Source organism: Beta vulgaris, chromosome 7 (assembly GCF_026745355.1).
Source record: "Beta vulgaris subsp. vulgaris cultivar EL10 chromosome 7, EL10.2, whole genome shotgun sequence".
Classification (NCBI taxonomy): Eukaryota; Viridiplantae; Streptophyta; class Magnoliopsida; order Caryophyllales; family Amaranthaceae; genus Beta; species Beta vulgaris.
Window position 1 is genome coordinate 50,554,886 of NC_079208.1, and position 19,125 is coordinate 50,574,010.

Sequence of the window (19,125 nt, forward strand, 5' to 3'; positions counted from 1 at the left end):
GTCAGTGTACCCCATGATGACCCCCTGGTCATCAAGCTCAAAGTAGCCAACTCCCGAGTAAGGCGAGTTTTGGTCGATAGTGGGTCATCCGCTGACATCATAACTCTAGAATGCCTGAAAAAGCTGAAGTACAGCGAGGAGGATGTCATGCCACTCGACCAGCCACTCATAGGCTTCGGGGGTAACTTGTACGCCTGTGGATCGATAAAGCTCCCCACTCGGATGGGTGAGAAAGACAAGGGCAGAAGCCTACCGATCGACTTTCTAGTGGTCGACATCCCCCTCCATACAACATAATAATGGGGCGACCCACTCTGAACAAAACAAAAGCTGCTATCTCCACATACCAACTCCTCATGCAGTTCGAAACAGATGAGGGGAAGGTCGGAAAAATTCAGGGAGATCACAGGCTGGACGAGAATGCTATGTTAATAGCTTAAAAAGCAGCGAAATCGACGTCCAAGAGGACTCGAAGAAGAGAAAAAGGAGAAAGTTCACCGAAAAACTTGGGGGTTACATCACAAAAACCCCAAGCAGTACGAACGACCTCAGCCGGCTGAGGAAGATGAGGAAGTAGAGATCGGAGCAGAACCCGGTCGGACTGTGAGGGTGGGCAAGGCCCTAAACCCAGAAACAAGAGCACAAGTGGTGGAAGTGCTCAGGGAATACCAAGACGTGTTCGCCTATGAGGCCTCAGAGATGCCTGGACTTGACCCCAAAATCATGTGTCATGAGCTGAATATCAAGGAGGGGTACAAGCCAGTCAAGCAAAAGCTAAGCACCAGGGCCCGGAAAGGTGCAAAGCTGCCGCAGTGGAGGTCAAGAAACTGCTCGAGGCAGGGTTCATTGAGGAATGCCAGTACTCGGAATGGTAGCTAACGTAGTCTGGTGAAAAAGCCGAGGGGCTTGGCGCATGTGCGTGATTTCACAGACCTGAACAAGGCCTGTCCGAAAGACAACCACCTCTGCCCAAAATGACAGGTTGTCGATTCGACAGCTGGTCATGCCCTTCTTAAGCTTCATGGATGCTAATGCAGGCTATCACCAATTCCCATGGCGGAACATGATCGGTTCATACCGCTTTCACCACCCCGCAAGGGGTCTATCTGTTACAAAATGATGCCTTCGGAAAAAATGCCGGAGCCACCTTCAGCGGACAGTTAACAAAATTTTCAGTGATCAGTTGGGTCGGAACATTGAGGTGTATGTTGACGACATGATCGTCAAAAGCAAGGCCCACTCTGATCATCCAGCCGACCTAAGGGAGACGCTGAGCACAGTGAGGAGGTATCGTATGATGCTCAACCCCAAAAAGTGCGTCTTCGGAGTAAAAGGGGGTAAGTGCCTCGGATTTTTGGTGACGAAAGGGGATGAAGCAAACCCCGACAAAATAAAAGCAGTACTGGAAATGAAATCCCCTCGGAACGTCAGGGAAGTGCAGCGCCTAACAGGATGTCTAGCTGCCCTCGGACGGTTCCTATCACGGTCGGCTGATAAGAGCCTGTTCTTCTTCAAGGCCCTTAAAAGAAAAGAGTTCACTTGGGACGAAGAGGCTGAGCAAGCCTTCACCTCCCTCAAACTTCATCTATCAACTCTCCCCAAGCTCATGTCCCCCTTACCGGGGGAAACATTGTTTGTGTACTTGGCCGTATCTGAATACGCCCTAAGTGCCGTTCTGGTAGCCGAAAGGGAAGGGACACAACACCCGGTCTATTTCATAAGCCATGCCTTTCGGGGGCAGAAGCAAATATAGGAGGTGGAGAAGATGGTCTTCGCCCTCGTCATGGCTAGCAGAAAGCTGAAACCCTACTTTCAGGCCCATCAAATCAAAGTCCTTACCGGACAACCCCTCCGCAAGGTTATAGAGAGCAGGAACCACTCCAGTCGGATGACGGATTGGGCTGACCAGTTGGCTGATTTCGGTTTGGAATATGAGCCCAGAAGGGCCATAAAAGCTCAAGCCTTGGCAGACTTTATAACTGAATGCACAACTCGGCCCCCGGTCGGCCAAAACGAAGAGTGGGAACTATATGTGGATGGTTCTTCCACCAAGTCGGATGTGGAGCGGGCGTAGTACTCAAGCCACCGGTCGCGAAAAAAATGGAGTACGCAATCAAGTTCGAATTCCTGGGTCGAACAATGAAGCAGAGTATGAAGCTCTCATCCTGGACTTCAGCTTGCATTTTGCGGGAGCTATGCATGAGGCCCGATCAGACTCCCACTTATAGGGGTCAGGTCTCGGGAGAGTACGAGGCCAAGGAGGATAATATGAGAATGTATCTGGCCAAGCACAAGAGTTCATCAAAAAACTCTCCCATTTCCATATCAGCCACATACCCAGGTCGGAGAATCAACAAGCCGACGCTCTGGCTCGTATGGCTAGCTCGGCAGAGGGGTCAGCCCCTCGGACTATCATGTGGGAGGTACTTCGCCAGCCCAGCATAAATGCAAAGGAACAGTTGGTCTTGGACCGAACGTCCACTTGGATGGATGAGGTGGTCGGATACTTAAGGGACGGAGTCCTCCCAACGATCCAAAGAACCGAAAGGATAAACACCGAGCAGGTTGGTTCTTATGGCATGACGAGCAGCTCTACAAGAAGTCATACACGCACCCACTGCTGAAGTGTGTAACCCCTGAAGAAGGAAATTAATCCTAAGGGAAATACACCAAGGGACGTGTAGCAGTCATCAAGGGGGGAGAACCATAGCTGGAAAAGCTTTAAGAGCTGGTACTACTGGCCTACTCTCAAGGCAGATGCACAAGAATTGGTGAAGAGATGCCCATCTTGCCAGATCCATTCGGATATTCCCAGATCCCCAGCTACCCCCCTCAACTCCATTCAAGCAGTTCTGCCATTTGACAAATGGGGCATGGACCTGCTCGGCCCGTCCCACCAGCATCTGGTCAGCGGAAGTTCTTAATAGTGGCCATAGACTATTTCACTAAGTGGACAGAAGCCGAACCCCTCGCCTCCATCACCGACAAACAAGTCCAAGCATTCATCTGGAGGAACATAATTACAAGGTTTGGTGTACCCCGAGCTCTGGTATCGGACAATGGTCGGCAATTCAACAGCGGACCAACACGGGAATACTGTGCTCGTTTTGGAATACAGACCAGGTTCTCCGCCGTCTCCCGACCACAAACCAACGGCCAAGTAGAAGCAGCCAACAAGATAGTGCTCAAAGGGATCAAAAAATCCCTCGATGCAGCAAAAGGGGCTTGGGTGGACGACTTACCTGGAGTCTTGTGGTCTGCTCGGACGACTATTAAGGAAGCAACGGGATACTCCCCGTTCGGGCTAATCTATGGTTGCGAGGCGGTTCTCCCCGTAGAGGTCGACATCCCATCACCTCGGATCACCTTCTATGACTTCGAGCAAAATGAAGAAGAAAAGCCTGTCAACCTCGACCTGCTGCCAGAAACAAGGGGCAACTCCTTGTTAAGGTCGATCCGCTACAAGCAAAGAGTAACTCGGCAATTCAATCGTCGAGTCAAGTCAAGGCCAATCCAGCTCGGAGATTGGGTGGTCAGAAAGGTTGAAGCAACGGGGCTATCACATCTTAAAGGCAAGCTGGGGGCTAACTGAGACGGTCCTTACAAAGTCACCAAGGTAATCAAGCCTGGTACATTCCAGCTCGAGAGCCCTGAAGGCATACCACTTGCTCGGCCATGGAACCTGGACAACCTCAAGAAATTCTATGTTTAATGTCTGTCAATTGCAATTGGGGGCATATAGTTGATGTAATGGCCAAGTATGGCATGTAGGCACTCGGACCAGTCCAGGTCGCAATTGTAAAAGACTTAACCAGTCAATTCAAGTTATAAAAAGACTTAACCTGTCATTTGCAAGTCCCAATCAAACTTAACCAGTTTCAATTTCCAGTTATTTGAATATTAATCCGACCAGCACTATCATTGAATATTAATCCGACCAGCACTATCATTCAAAACTTAACCAGTTTCAGTCGCAAGTTGTTCGATTTTATCCCGACCAACGCTATCAGGCAAAACTTAACCAGTTCGAGAAACAATACTGGGGCATAAGCAAATTGCAATCGACAAACATAAAAGGTGCTCGGATAAAACAAAAAGAAGAATTTCATTGAAGTTAGAAAATATTACATCCTAAAACCCTGGTACTACCAAGGCTACTTAAAACAAAAGAAATACAACATAAAAGAGCCTAAGCAGCAGGAGGACCAGCAGGGGAGTCGGTCTGATCATTGGTACTGCCATGATGCTCCTCGGACCTAGCCGCCCCTTGGCCCTGATCCTCGGCAGCCTCAGCAGCCTCCCCCGCCTCGTCTTCTTCATCATCATCATCATCATCCTCGGAGAGAGCGATGTGCAGCTCGGATAGAATGACCTGATCCTCCTCCTTTAGAAGGGCTTCATAGCTGGCCATCGCCTTGGACCAGGGGAGAGACGGGTGCGACCTGGTTAAGGCCGCCTTCATCCGCTTGAGGGCGTCGTCCACTCCCATCTTCTGGGCAGTTGAGCCGACCTCATTGACGAACGTTTCGCAGGCCTTGGTCTCCTTCCAGCCTGCGAACCACTCCTCCTCGGACTTAGGCGCCTTCTCCAGTTCGGCAAGCTGGAACTGCAGTTCAGTAATTTTGTTCTGCGCATCCGCAACTTGAACTTCAGCAGCCAGCTTGGCAATTACGGCCTCCTCCTTCTCTTTGATCAGCTTCTGCTTGGCTGCAGCCCACTGGGCTCGCTCGGCCTTGAAATCATCTTGGCCGCGAGCGATGCATTGTTTGGCATTCGCAAGATCGGCCTCGGCTATCCTCTGGCCCTCCTGGGCAGTGTGAAGCGCATCAAAATGCTTCTTGCCTTTAGCCTCCAGGTCGGACACCTTGTCGGCCAGGTGAACCTTGTTCTTGGCCACATTGGCCAACCGAGCGGAGAACTGGAACAGAAAATATGGTCAGTGTAAAACTTAGCAAAGTCCACAAAGTTAAGTAAGAATGGAGCTCACCTCAGCCCAGCTGCGGAACAGATCATTGGTCTCTTCTGGGCCGCTAGTGGAAGTGATGTATTCCCGATCAGCAGCGCCATAGAGGCACTCCACAGCATTAGTCCAACGGGTATCGAGCCCGTGAGCGTCCAATTCAGCAAAGGGCGTCGCCAAGGCCAGGCTGAGTTCCTCGGGATCATCATGGGGTCCGCGAGGGGTGGCCGGCGTGTATTGAGGACTCCTCACAGGGCGGAAGTCCTCTGAGTGTACAGAAATGTGAGTCCCCTCGGACTTCTCCACCCGCTCGTCCGGTCGGGGGCTATTGACTTCAACAGATTTGGCCTTTTTAGCCTTCTCGACCTGGGCTTTGGCCAACGCCTTCTCGGTCTTGGCCACCTTTTGCGGATCCCGCTCTTTTCTCTTCTTAGAAGCCTTAGACTTCGATGGATCCTACAAAATATCAAGGTCAGCTCGGAACTAGCAGAAAAGGTACTCGGCCAAAACAAAAGACGTACCTTTGGAGACTTGGGAATTTCGATTTTCTTCGCTTTTAACTCAGCCTTGAGCTGGGCCGCCCTCATTGCTGCATAATTCAGCTTCTCAGCCATGTTGGGATCGGATTCAAGGAGACGTGTCAAAGAGCAAGCTGCGAAAAGACAAACCAAGTTTGAGAAATTGCAAACGCAGAACAAAAAACAAGTTAAACAACCCCCTCGGCCGATTACCCCGGGGGAATGTCCGGCTCAGCCCGACCGCCGACAGCAGATGTTCGCTTTTGAATAGGCGACAATTTGGTATCCAGTTGCTGGCTACGTAGACTTCTCCCCCTTCAACGATCTGGGCCTCGGTCTGCATATATATAGCCGCAATGGCTTCCTCCTCGGACATCTCCGGAACCCTGAAGTTGAGCTCGTAATTGGGTTCGACATCCGGTTGGACTGTAGGGATCCCCAGTCCCCTCCGAAAAACACGAAGGCGAACTCCCTCCTGAATCCTTTCTGAGAGGTAGGCAAGTCGAGCACTACCTTATAACCCTGTCGGGCTTGGAAGTACCACCAACCTGGGCCATTATCTCCAGCCGACATCTCGACCAACTTAAACATGTTGCGCCATAAGGTAATGGTTGGTCGGACGCTCAGCATTGCGCATATGGTCTGAACAGCAATAATCCCCCCCCCCCCAGGAGTTCGGAGAGATCTGACTTATGCACAAGTTATAAGCATTGAGGAGGTCCTTTACAAAGGAAGTCAGCGAAAATCGGAGCCCCATCTCCATAGACTTATAATAGACCGCGGTGCAGCCCGGGGGAGGAATAAGAACAGTATGAAAGGCTTCCGGTCGGACCAACATGTAAGGGTCTCTTATGTGGAACCTTGCAGCCTGCCCCCTCGGGTCATCAAGGATTGCCTTCATCAGCGAAGGGAGGGGAAATTTAGATCCAGGTCCTCCTTTCGGATTCGGATTCGGATCCGGAAACTCTGGTCGGCCTGAGGTTGCCACTTCTTCGCTGTCCGACATCGTCACCCTCACTACACCATCAGCAATGTATTTGTCTAAGTGACTGGCTTTAGAAGAAAAGACCAGGGACACTTCCCAGGGGAAGGGAACAGCGCCCTCGGCCTCTTCCTCCACTGACGATGAGGGGCTCGAGAGCAGAACCGCGTCGGGAACGGCCGAGGGATCGGAGCAACTTATTAGGGTTGACACCAGCGTTATTCCCATACCCCTCACCTCCTCGAACCTATTGTAGGGAGGTGAGGTCGGAGGAGTCACCGACTCGGACGATTCTCCCATTATTGTATAGACAAGGGAGTCGGCCGAGGTTATTGAAAAGAAAAAGCGAAAAACTAAAAGAGCAAGAGCGTACCTGGTCGGCGATGGAAACCGGAGAAATAGCAGGAACTTAGAGAGAAGCGAGAGCTTTTAGAGAGAGAAAGTGGAGAATTTTGGAGAGATTTTGCACAAATGATTTCTCTCTCCTCTCCGTAGAAATATATAGACGTGCCTCGGGACACGCCCCCTCACAAACCAATCAAATGCCTCCACATGGCCCATGGAAGATGAAACGTCAAAATTTTCAGAAAGTCCCATCCAGCTCAACTACCCAGCTGAGAAATGCCATGTGGCAAATCACTGGTTTCCAGTCAAAGCTACCCGCTCGGTCATAACGGCATTCTCCTCGGGGATGCCGGTCGGACAAGAAGAGTCCCAAACTTCACTTGGCAAAAATTTACCAAGTGCTAGAGAACATCTGGTCGGCCTCTCCAGGGCATGTTAGCCCCTGTCCGAGCACCACCCGTCAATTCAGAACCCGGCGGGTCAACTTGGCTTGGGCCCTTACCCTTTGTCCGACCAGGTCCCTGCCAACCTCCTTCACTTGGCCAAAATTTACCAAGTGCTAGAGAACATCTGGTCGGCCTCTCCAGGGCATGTTAGCCCCTGTCCGAGCAGCGCCCGTCAATTCAGAACCCGGTCGGTCAACTTGGGGCTCCCTTACCCTTTGTCCGACCAGGTCCCTGCCAACCTCCTTCACTTGGCCAAACTTTACCAAGTGCTAGAGAACATCTGGTCGGCCTCTCCAGGGCATGTTAACCCCTGTCTGAGCAGCGCCCGTCAATTCAGAACCCGGTCGGTCAACTTGGGGCTCCCTTACCCTTTGTCCGACCAGGTCCCTGCCAACCTCCTTCACTTGGCCAAACTTTACCAAGTGCTAGAGAACATCTGGTCGGCCTCTCCAGGACATGTTAGCCCCTGTCTGAGCAGCGCCCGTCAATTCAGAACCCGGTCGGTCAACTTGGGGCTCCCTTACCCTTTGTCCGACCAGGTCCTGCCAACCTCCTTCACTTGGCCAAAATTTACCAAGTGCTAGAGAACATCTGGTCGGCCTCTCCAGGGCATGTTAGCCCCTGTCCGAGCAGCGCCTGTCAATTCAGAACCCGGTCGGCCAATTTGGGGCTTCACCAGCCTTTGCCCGACCAGGTCTCTACCTGTTCCCTTCACTTAGCCAAAATTCACTAAGTGCTAGGGAACACATGGTCGGTCTCTCCACCCGGAACCCGGTTGGTCAGTTAAAGGGCTCAGCCCCTCAGTCGAGCTGGTCCCTTCTCCAAAGACCTGGTCGGTCAGTCAAGGGGCTTACTGTCCCCTTCAGCCGACCTGGTCTCCCACGCAAAGACCTGGTCGGTCAGACAAAGGGCTTACCAGCCCCAGCCGACCTGGTTTCCCCTATGAAAATCCGGTCGGTCAGTCATGGGGGCTCCTTAGCCCCTCAGCTGACCTAGTCTCCCCTTTAAAGACCTGGTCGGTCAGTCAAAAGGATCCCTGGTCTCAGCCGAGCTGGTCGGCCCCTCAAGGAATCTGGTCGGTCAAGTTGGGACCTTGGTCGGCCAAGTTGGGGCTTAGCTTGTCGCCCGAGCAGATTTCCCCCTTATATGGATTTGGAGTTGAAGGCTCTGGCCAACTATGGCCCGACCTGGTCCCCCTTCACGGCTTCCCGACCAGGTACCTAATAAGATGCGGTACGCCGACCAGATACCAACTGAAGCACCTGGTCGGTCCATTATGCTCCTCGCGCTGAAGTCATAGCCCAGGTCGGCGCCTGCCCGACCTGGTCCCCCTTCAATCTTCCCTTCTGGAGGTCGGCCCTCTTATCATGAGAAACTACGCCACCAACGGGCTTCACCCGGTCGGACGGCTCTTCTGCCCCTTCCTGGCGTGGGGCTAAATGTTTGGGTACGTTAAACCCTTCCAATAACATCATGCCATGTGGCACCGCCACCTAAGCACCGTGGGTCCCACCAACTACAGCATGGCTAATTCAGGCTTCATGGGTCCCACCAGAATCATCCCTGAAAAGGCATCACCAATCCCTAAGTGAGCTGTCCCATCCAGCTCATCACTTTATGGGAGTTTTCACCCCTGTAAATACCTCTTGTCCCATCAATGCAAAGGTATTGAATTCTCACCTAACTAACTTGAGTTTCTCACTCTAGACTCTCTCTCTACCTCAATCATCAACTGACTTGAGCGTCGGAGGGGCGATCCCGGAACAACCCCGGGGTAGTTTTTCTGTGTTTTGCAGGTTTCCGGTGAACTGATATCCAGCCCTGCTCAGACTTAAGGACTTGCTCAGCACAGATCATTAACCTTAATTTCTAGACAGAAACAATTTCTGCCCAGCTTCTTTGCCACGCGGCACAATTTGACTCGTCTTGGGCGCTCCATCCAAGGCACATATGGTCTGGATTTCCAGACCAACCAACCCAAAGGCCCAAGTGCCCCAATAATAAAACCAAGTAAAACTAGTTTTACTATTTGCTAGACCAAGCTAAAACTACCCCATTGTAGATGCTCTCAGGATGTCGAGATTATAGGAAGAGAATTGAAGAAGCTGCTAGCTAAAACCAATTATGCTACCGGATATAACTTTCTAATACTTCCTCCATTTTTATTAGTCGCATGCTTGAGTTTGCTTGCCAACGCACAACTTGAATCATAAATATTTTTAATAATCAATTAGTGAAAATTACAAAAAGTTAATATGTTTTAAATATAAGCTACAACAATCAAAATCTTACGAACAAGGTTAAATATAATAATACAAAAATTGAAGGGTTGCAACTAATAAACTAAAGGGCCGTGTTTTAAATACAATACTCTTTTAAAGACATTATTCTAGACAAAGAAAAAGTTTCCTTAAACACTAGGTTAGGGTGATCATACTTATTATGACATCATAAATTTTTATGTTCTATCTAGTATCTACTCAAAGCTAGATTATCAATTAAACTTGGCAAAACATTTAATTCAAGAATTAGCAACTTTCCAAAGATGACAAAGTTCACCAGTGACTTGGAGAGTGTTTGGGGTTGGGGCCTTTGGGCATAACATGGCCATATGGGTCATATGGCCCATACCGTTTCACACTGTTAGGGGAACATAAGATGAGCAAATAAACGATGGTAGTATAATTTTTTTAGGCAAATAATGGAAAAAAGTGAAATTAAAAAAACAAACAAGAACAACATTATGGTTGCTGGACTGCTGGTAGCCTGGTAGATCAGTAGATGGAAGAGAGAGAATGGCTGATGTGAGGGCGTGGGAGGCGGTGGGCACTGGCATTGGATGGCTAGAGAATGAGATAATGGGAGGCGTGAAAGTGAAGGAGAGAGTTAGTCCTCACTTGTTTAAAATTGTGAAAGGCTATAGAGTCCAACTAATTTTTGAAAAATGGATCTACTGATCAGGCTATGGATCTTGGACTTAGTAACTAACCCTGATCTACGTTGTAATGATGACATTCAAATTCGACCTAAATCCAACAGGTCTAAAATTTTGGGATTCAAATCCTAAAAAACATATGTGAGTCGGGTATAAGATTCATCGAAATCATCCGGAGTAGTTAAGTTAGCTAAAATTAGTAGCTTGTATATTTAATAGCTCATTTTTTCACATACTTATTATCTTAATTAAGTTTGTACATAACCCAATAACATTTACTAATACTAGAATACAAATTAAATTTTGTCTTGGATTTCTAGGAATTATGAGTTGAAAAAGGAAACAATGAAAATAGAGCACACATTGAGAAATGGTATGCTTGCACCATGCCCCATGTCCGCTCGCACAATGGAGCACATAGTACCATAAAATCTTGTATGGAAAACTTCAAATAGACATAACTTTTAAACCACAAATCGGATGAAGGTAATTCTGATTGGAGGTGAAAGCTCGTTTTGATATCTTTTCAATGATTGGTCATAAGCTTAATTTGGATATAAAACCAAGAAGTTATGCTTACTTTAAGTTGAACTGTCCCACCAGATCAGAAAGAATAGGGCGCCCGCACCATTCGAATCCGCGAAGAAAAAAAAAACGAGGCTTGGCTTAAAACATTGATTTTTTTATTAGTTGAGGATTATGCTCTAATCTATAGTTTAGAGAGGGATATTAGGGTTCTTATTAGAGTGAAAAACACTTTGCTTATTCCTAGATTTGAGTTCCATAAATTAAAGCTGTTGATTTTCTACACTTTCAATGTAACTTTCACTAATTTAATTTCAAAGTTTCAGTTTTTATTCTTTTTTTTTTCATTTGTTATTTTATGTTTATCCATATTATTAGATCTCATATATTCTAGTTTCTTAATTGCTTGTTTTTATTAGAGTTATCATCCCATAATCATATTTAGCCATAGATTAGTTATAAACTTCATGCTTTATTGCTTAGAATCCATGATTAGTGACTAGTGAGTAGTCTCCTATCTAAGGTTAGGTGAAAGTATGGATTAGGGTTTACATTAATGATTGTTGTTCCGCTTTAATCCATACTGGTAATCTTAACTCAAGTGTCTTTCTATTAATATTTTCATCTTGTGTTATTTGTTAGTCCTTTGTTAGTAGCTAGTCGTAGTTGTTATCAAATCATTTAACCCCCCCTCCCCCCAAAACCCCTCAATTAGGTAATTTAGACTTGATGGACTTTGATTAATTCTATTTTCCCAATGGATCGACCATTGACTTGCCTTTACTACGTTCTTAGTAATACTTGTTAGGTTTTATAAATATTATTTGAAAAGCGATTTTTGGTGCCTTAACGACACACTAAAAACCTCTTATCAGCATGCACACACCTCCCTCTTTTCTCTGCGCCTTCTCCTCCTCTTCGCGTCTGCTAACACACCCAGATCCAAAAAAATCAACACCCACATAACAAAAACAAAACCCAAATGAAGAAGATGAAGTTGAAAAATCAAATTGAGATTCGCGGTTTTGCGGAGGAGGAGGGAAGGGGGAGTGGCTAAGGGGGTGGGGGATCGGGATTCGAAGGGATGGGGGAGGAGGGGGGATTCTAGCTGGGGGTGGTGGGGAGGGTGAGGAGGGAGCTGTTGGACAAGGGGTTGGTGGCTGGTGGGGATGGGGTTGGTGGCTGGTGGGGATGGGGTTGGTGGGGTTGGGGTTGGTTAGAGTAAGAGTTAGGTTGACTTAGAGCTAATTAGTTGATTTAGGGATAATTAGGTTGACTTATGACAAACTTGTAAATAAATGCTAACGGAGGACTAACATCCATCAACAAAAGGACATCATGTGAATTTTTTAAAAGATCAGAGATATCTGGTGAATTTGGAAGAAGTAGGGATATTTGGTGGATATTTTTTTTATCAGGAGTATTTGGTGAATAATTTTTTTATCAGGAGTATTTGGTGAATAAATTTTAAATTTTTCGGTTACCCTTGACGAAAAAAATTATTCACCAAATACCCCCACTTTTTTCAAAATTCACCAGATACCCTTGACCTTTAAAAAAGTTCACCAGATACCCCTAACCTTTAAAAAAATTACCCAAAATACCCTTTTGGCTAACAGATGTTAGTGTTTCATTAACTAATTAACCCTAAATAAACCCTAAATAAACCTAACTAAACCTTAAAAACCCTAATCCACCCCCAGCCCCACCAGCCCAGCCTCACCACCCCATCCTCATCGCCCTCCCCAGCACCTCAGCCCTCTCCCCCTCTCCCTCTCTCCCCCACCCTTTCGAAGTCACAGGCCCCCCACCCCTTCGAACTGACAGCCCCCCACCCCTTCGAACTCGGCGCTCACCCTCCCCCGCCGCAAAATCGCAAACCTGGAGCCCCACTCCTAGGCCGGTGGTGCTGCTTCAACCGGTGCTGCATTTTTTTGCGAGGGAGTGAAATGAGTTTGGTCATTGGTGTTTAGCTGTGTGTAGGGGAAGGGTTTCAGGAAGGGGGGGTTGTGGGGAAGGGGAGCTGCGTGCAGGGTAGTGGCTGCGGGAGGGTGGCTGCGGGGGAGGGGGTTGCGGGAGGGGTAAGGGGTGGGTTTTATGTTAGGAGCTGCGTGCAGAGGAGGGGGGCTGCGGGAGGGTGGTTGCGGGGGAAAGGTAGGGGTGGGTCTGGTGTTGGTGGCTGCAGGGGTGGGGGGCTGGTGGGCCTTGGGGAGAAAGAGGGTTAGGATTAGTTAGGGTTAATGAGTTGACTTATGATTAATTAGGTTGACTTAGGGCAAACTTGTAAATAACCGCTAACGGAGGATTAACGTGCGTTAACAAAAGGGTATTTGGTGAATTTTTTTAAAAGTGAGGGGTATTTGGTGAATTTTGAAAAAAATTGGGGTATTTGATGATTAAATTTTGTATCAAGCGTAAATTTTTATGAGGAGTATTTGCTGAAAAAATTGTTTATTTTATCATTTTTTTGGGTTGCCAAATACGACTTCGGCCTTGGTGAGTTTGCGTGTCCCAAACGTGGTTTTATCTTTTTTACCCTTGGTGAGAGGGTGCGGCATCTATTCTCTTGGAGTCTTTGTATATGCGCGACCGTGCGAGGAAGTTGCAATGAAACAGGTACAACCTAGAACCTACTAAAACCAGTCATCAAATAACTCGACAACTCCTTATATAAAATAAATCCATCCAAAATATAACAACTGCTCCTTCTAACGCTATCGCGTTTATCATAGTGGAAAATCAAACTTTTAATTCATCATATCACATCATATCAAGGTAAATGCAACTGTAATCTTCCTCTGTTTTTCCATTTTCGGCGTTGTTCATTATCTGATTTTAGTCCTAGTTATTTACTTCTTAATCATCTTGTTTGTTGTTATTGTCGTCGTTGTTGGATTTTTTATCATCGAGAACTTTGTGCTACCATTATTTGATTTATGGTTCAATCATCTTTGAATCTTAGGTTTAAGTGTCTAATTATTTTAAACGCTGATCCAAAACAGGGGATTTCGTTCGTTGAAATTGCAAGTGATTTAAGGGTTTTATATCGATGCAATGATAAAATAGGACCCTTCTCTCAGATTCAGTGTTACTTCAAGCTGAATCAAACTTGTAACTCTTCAATAATATAAGGTAAAGATAATATTCCTCTGTTTTCAATTTTTGGCGTCATTTGATTATTATGGCTTTCATTTGGGAGTTCTGCTTCATTCTTATTGATCAAACGTCATCTGATTAGTTTCAATCACCCGAATGTTATTCTTATTGTGGTCTGTGGTGTACTCCGTTTCATTATATTATATTGTATTAATTTATTTATTTTTTATCACCGTGGGTGTCTCTCGTCGTTGGTGTTGCTGCTGCTTTTGTCGATGTTGACGTTGTTGTTGATTTGTTGTTGGTGCTGTTATCGAACGTTGTTGTTGATTTGTTGTTGGTGCTGTACTGCTGTTATCGATGTTGACGTTGTTGTTGTGGTTAAAATTATCTGTTATTCGATATACTAATCTTTTTTAATCATTATATACTTTATGCTCCAATACTTTTTTTTGGATCTTGTGTTTAGTGTGTAGCTATTTAAATGCTGATGGAACAGTTGTTAAATTTGAGTTTGATTTGGGATTTTTTTGTATGCGATTTGGGGAAACATAGATTTTTAATGTACTGGATTTTATACAGGAAAGTATTAGCTATGGAGCTGGTAGCCATATTTGTGGGAATTTGTGGTCTTTTAAACTATTTAAGTGGGGTGGCCAGCCTTGATGAGAGAAAAAGAATTCTCAAGGGTGAAACTGAATCCCTAAGTGCTAGGATGCTTGACCTTTATAGAGAAATCTCTTCCTCTCAGGTTCAACGAAGCAAGAAGCGAAAGCGAAATGATGACCTCAGCCATTGGATGGATGAGGGTCAGAAGCTTGTGGAGGGAGCTCGAGGCTTGTTAAGCCAATTTGGAAGATGGAGGTGCTTCCTTGCGGGTCCCAAGATAAGATGGGATGTTTGCAAATTGATTTATGCTATGAAAGTCCATGACAAAAAGGGTGATGTGCTCCTTCAACAGGCCTTGTCTGATGCCCGTGGTCCATGTCATGGCAATCATATACCAGCCAAACAATTAGTTGGAAAAGTTGCTTCTAAGACTTTGAACCGTCTTAAGATTCTATTGAAAGGTGACAAGGTTGGAAGGATTGCTATCCATGGTCCAAGAGGATGTGGTAAGACCCTTTTGATGAAGCACTTGCACAACTATGCGCTAGACATGTTTGATAATGTTTTTTGGGTCCATTTCCCATCTGAGTTCACCATTAAGAGTGTGCAAGATGTTTTTGCTGCAGTGTTTAACTGTGATATCTCTAGAGATGATGATTTGACTATAAGGTCTGTAAAGTTGTCACATACACTTGCAAGTCTTGGCAGATTTGCACTTTTCTTAGATGGTGTACCAGAAGCTGGTTTGTCTCTGGAACATTTAGGAATTCCAGTCCCCGCAGAGGGCAGTGGATGCAAGCTGGTATTAAGTACTGGCTCTAATTTGGTGTGTAGAATGTTGGATGGTCTTTTAATAGTCAACATTGGGCGTCTTCCAAGTGAAGAAGCATACCAATTGTTCAGGCATGAAGCAAGGATTGACAAGGGTTCAAGATCATCTCTTGATGACATGCCTAGGCTACTTGCAGACTCATGTTGCGGAGTGCCACAAGAGATTGTACACTTGGCTACTTTTATGTGTGGCAAAGATGACCCCCGTGAATGGAGATATGTACTATCTCAATCAGGATATCTTAGGACAGAAAACAAATTTCCACTAATTCCAGAAGTTGAGCATGAAAGTAAAAGGCTGAAGAAGGATATGAATCTCTCCCGTGCCCCTGTAGGGAAAGATTGAAAAATCTCCTTTAGCTCACAGGGCCAGGTTAACAAGGAATTGAATTTGAATCTGCAACTTCTTCAGATAAGGTAACTGAGAATTTCATTTGGTCAGAAGGCAAGAGTTTGACATTAACTGAATCACTTGTGTTGGGCTGTCCCTTATTTCGGGAACCATGTTTGATAATGTTGTGAACTAGGTACTCAGGAAGCTCAGCATCAAGAGAATAACTTGATTTCTCTCGTAAATCCCCTCTTTTGATAATCAGGGATGTTGTTATGGTAAGCTTTAACCACGGCAGGAGAATAACCTCTGAGGGAGGTCATCAGGGAAGTATATTTGATTAATGAGGCTTTTCCTTGCCTTATATTTTAATGGTTTAGATTTCCTCATGTTTTTGGTGTCAAATCTGAGTTCTTCATTCTTTTGATGCAATGTAAATTAATTTTTCTGTCATCAGGAAATTGAGCATTCTATGTTTTCAGTTCTCAGGAGATTATTATTACATTATTCCTTGTCTGGAATTAACATGGAAGAAGGGCAGAAAAAAAATTTCGAAGTATTCATCATCCTTCCCTCTTAATTAACCAAATCCTTTCGGAGTTGGAAATATTTGGAAGAAATACCTAAATGCCTTGACTGAAAAGGTAAAAAAGTGGTCTTGTGATCTGCTACATGAATCTCAATTGACTTCACCTGCACTAAGTTGTTCCCATCTATTTCTTCTTCTTTGCCATAAAAGGTGACTTGGTTTCAATCAACGTTTAAAGCTGTTGAGAATATGTCCTTTTCATGTTACTGTAAGTTTATAGCCATTTCGTGTTTTGATTCTTGTTCTGTTCTAGTGTTCTGTTCTGTTTTGTTCCCCTCTTTCCTTTAATATTCGAACTTCAGAATACAATTCGGGATCATCCAAAATATATCCTGTGCTTAATATCGCTGCTCACATTTTTCGATTTAAACCAGTTTATCGCTTCAGATACGAACAAAGATACAGCATACCTTGCTGGTTTGCAGTTCTATGGCTTCTTGGGTATCATGTTTCCAACACTATTTTCTGCACTGAGTAATTATTGCAGTTAGACTTACAGGAGTATGTCGGCTTTTGCCAGAGGACATCAGCTTAATTACTTTCTGTGTGTAGTGGGCTACGGGAAGATCATATCTCATTACTGTTACATGAATCTCAATTGTATATACTTCACTTCTTGGCTGCAGTATAAGTTTATCTATGTATAAGTTCACGGTTCCTCACTTCCTCTGCTAATGCAGATGTAAAATGATGTACGATGCTGATGCTAGTTGAAACTTGAAACAGAAGAAGCATATTTGTAACTCTTGAAGAGTAAATTTAAATTTTGTTTTCTTAAATGACAGATTAATTTAGTTAACAATGTTTTGGACATCCCGAAATTGTACCAGCAACTGGGACGATGGTCACGATGCTACACCATTAATTATTTAATTTAGCCAAATGAGAGACAAAGATATTATTTTTGCTGCGTTTAAATGCGGTGTATTGAAAACTATTTCATGTAAGTTAAGTAGATCATTAGGCATTATGATGTAAAACAACACAAAGATCTCATGAAATCATTTTACATCCTCCATTACAGTATGCTCAAGACTCTGACTTCTCTCCAACTCCAGCTCTTCTCTCAACGCCCCGTCGCCACTGTACACGGTTATTGGAACTAAAAACTGTAAATTTGTACTGTTCCATCTCTAATTCATAGTGTCATATATCAAACTCTACTGTTATCGCCTGAAGTAGGAGTTCTTCTAAGCTCAAATAATACATTTTTCCATTCATGAGGATCGTCAATGCCACGCATACATGTAGCTATGTCTACAATCATGCGTGGCACACCAAAGACACTGCTTTGCAAGTAAGCCAGCAATGCTATTAAGCATGGCGTCACATCTCATTCTCCCGCTAAAGCTAGCTCCATTGATAAGCAACTCACACGCTTCTTCATCCAACAAAAGATCAAGTTTCACAGTTCCGTAACTATCCAACATTTCAGAAACATAGGTCAACCTCATAGCTATAACTACTTTGCTCTTACTCTCTGCTGCAGGGACTGGAATTCCTATCCGATCCAGATCTGAAACACGGGCTTCTGGGACATTATCTAGGAAAAGCACAAAACTGCCAAGCCGTGCAAGCATATCTGATTGTGTTTTTGCCCTTACATTCAAGTCATCATCACTGTGGAGATCACACTTCAGTGCAGCAGCGACAGCATCTTGCACACGCTCGATGCTGAATTGACGAGGAATAGTGACCCAGAAAACAAAGCCAAACTTCTCAGGCGCAGCCCATTTTAGCACATAGTTGTGCAGGTGCTTCATCAAAAAGGTCTAACCAATTCCTTCTATACCATGACGGCCCGTTTGGTAGTTGGTCATAAATGGTGGTAATGGGAATGAATTTGTGTGTAAATTTGTGAAAAATATCATTGTTCGTTTCCATGGTAATGCTAATTTATCCTAAAGTGTCCACTTTCCTTCTTGAATTTTCATTCCCATCAAATACCACCTTTGTAGGTGGTAATGAGTGGTAATGAAAATTGCTTCCTCTTGGAGACAAAAACACAAGTTTAGGGGTGAGATTGCTTGCCCATAGAGAAAAAAATGCCTCCCCATAGAGATTTTAAGGATGCTTCCCTAATAAAATTACACTTAAAATTCATTCCCATTACCGCAATTTATTAACGACTACCAAACGGGCCGTAAATGATATATCCTTACAATTTCATCACTTCTTAAAAGAGCCTGAAGTTGGTCCAAAGCATCTGCATCTTGTTGGCCAAGTATATTTGTGACTGGTATAATATTACCATGATCTGGGGCTTGTTTGTCAGGAAATGTGCATCTGAAAAGCATATCAACCTCCTTCTCATGAGCTGACAATGTGTTGATTAATTTGTTAATAGCAACCAGCTTTTCCCATTTTTGGGATGGGAAGATGCTCCATCCTTCAACTCCTTTTTTCTTCTCTGGACAAGCTTCAATAACTTGTCCTAACAAGGTTTTTGCATCCTGCACAAGTTCCTGACCCTTGGTGACCCAGGAAATTAGTTCGTCGTCTGTCTTTCTCTTCTTCCTTTGTTGAATAGGAACGCAAGATAATGCTGCTTCAGTGTCTTCTATCCTGGCTCTTAAGTACTTAGTTATACCCTCAAGAATTCGGTTCCTATCACCAAGGCCTCCTTGTATTAAGATCCTCGGAAGGCTAAAAATGTCCCAGAGAGCAGCAAAGGGATTCAAAGTGAAGATTTCCTGTACAATATTTCAGATTTGCTATGGAAAGTCTTGCTCTCCTACCTGATGAACAACCAAAGCCTAAAGTAAATGTAGTAAAAGGTAGACTTGGCAATCGGACCAATCGGATCGGATTCGGACCGGACCAATTCAGATCGGACCGTTTTCGGATCAAGTTACATTCGGACTGGGATCGGACCGTTTCGGATTGGGTCATTGTTCGGACTATTATTTCGGATCGGAATCGGACCGGACCAATTCAGATCGGGCCGTTTTGGATCAA

General features: G+C 45.2%; 2 protein-coding genes across 8 annotated transcripts; one reads left to right on the forward strand and one right to left on the reverse strand.

The window, feature by feature from the left end:
- The first annotated feature begins 13,300 nt into the window (after positions 1-13,300).
- Positions 13,301-16,946, forward strand: LOC104899631 (disease resistance protein At4g27190). Of its 7 annotated transcripts, XR_007276246.2 has the most exons (5): positions 13,301-13,486; positions 13,714-13,843; positions 14,390-16,222; positions 16,318-16,375; positions 16,542-16,946. XR_007276246.2 is itself a non-coding variant. In XM_010686859.4 (3 exons), exon 3 carries the CDS (start codon positions 14,403-14,405, stop codon positions 15,591-15,593), a length of 1,191 nt encoding a protein of 396 aa, XP_010685161.1. In that variant the 5' UTR covers positions 13,301-13,486; positions 13,714-13,843; positions 14,390-14,402; the 3' UTR covers positions 15,594-16,946. The 7 variants fall into 7 exon arrangements, 3 of the variants coding, with proteins under 3 accessions (XP_010685161.1, XP_019106475.1, XP_048504061.1); XR_007276245.2 differs by having other exon boundaries at positions 14,390-16,375; XR_007276244.2 differs by having other exon boundaries at positions 16,318-16,946.
- Positions 16,947-17,168: 222 nt separating this feature from the next.
- On the reverse strand, positions 17,169-17,930 carry LOC104900383 (probable disease resistance protein At1g52660). The gene is made up of 2 exons (XM_010687798.1): positions 17,446-17,930; positions 17,169-17,250 (listed from the first exon to the last, which is right to left on the reverse strand). Exons 1-2 carry the CDS (start codon positions 17,928-17,930, stop codon positions 17,169-17,171), a joined length of 567 nt encoding a protein of 188 aa, XP_010686100.1.
- Positions 17,931-19,125: the final 1,195 nt, after the last annotated feature.

What these genes read in the sequence shown, in the direction of transcription:
- LOC104899631 (XM_010686859.4), top strand. Translation starts at nt 14,403, where the DNA reads ATGGAGCTGGTAGCCATATTTGTGGGAATTTGTGGTCTTTTAAACTAT.
- LOC104900383 (XM_010687798.1), bottom strand. Translation starts at nt 17,930, where the DNA reads ATGAAGCACCTGCACAACTATGTGCTAAAATGGGCTGCGCCTGAGAAG. An exon ending in CTTGCAAAGCAGTGTCTTTG is followed by an intron (nt 17,251 to 17,445) that starts GTGTGCCACGCA and finishes AACCGTGTACAG; the next exon opens with TGGCGACGGGGCGTTGAGAG.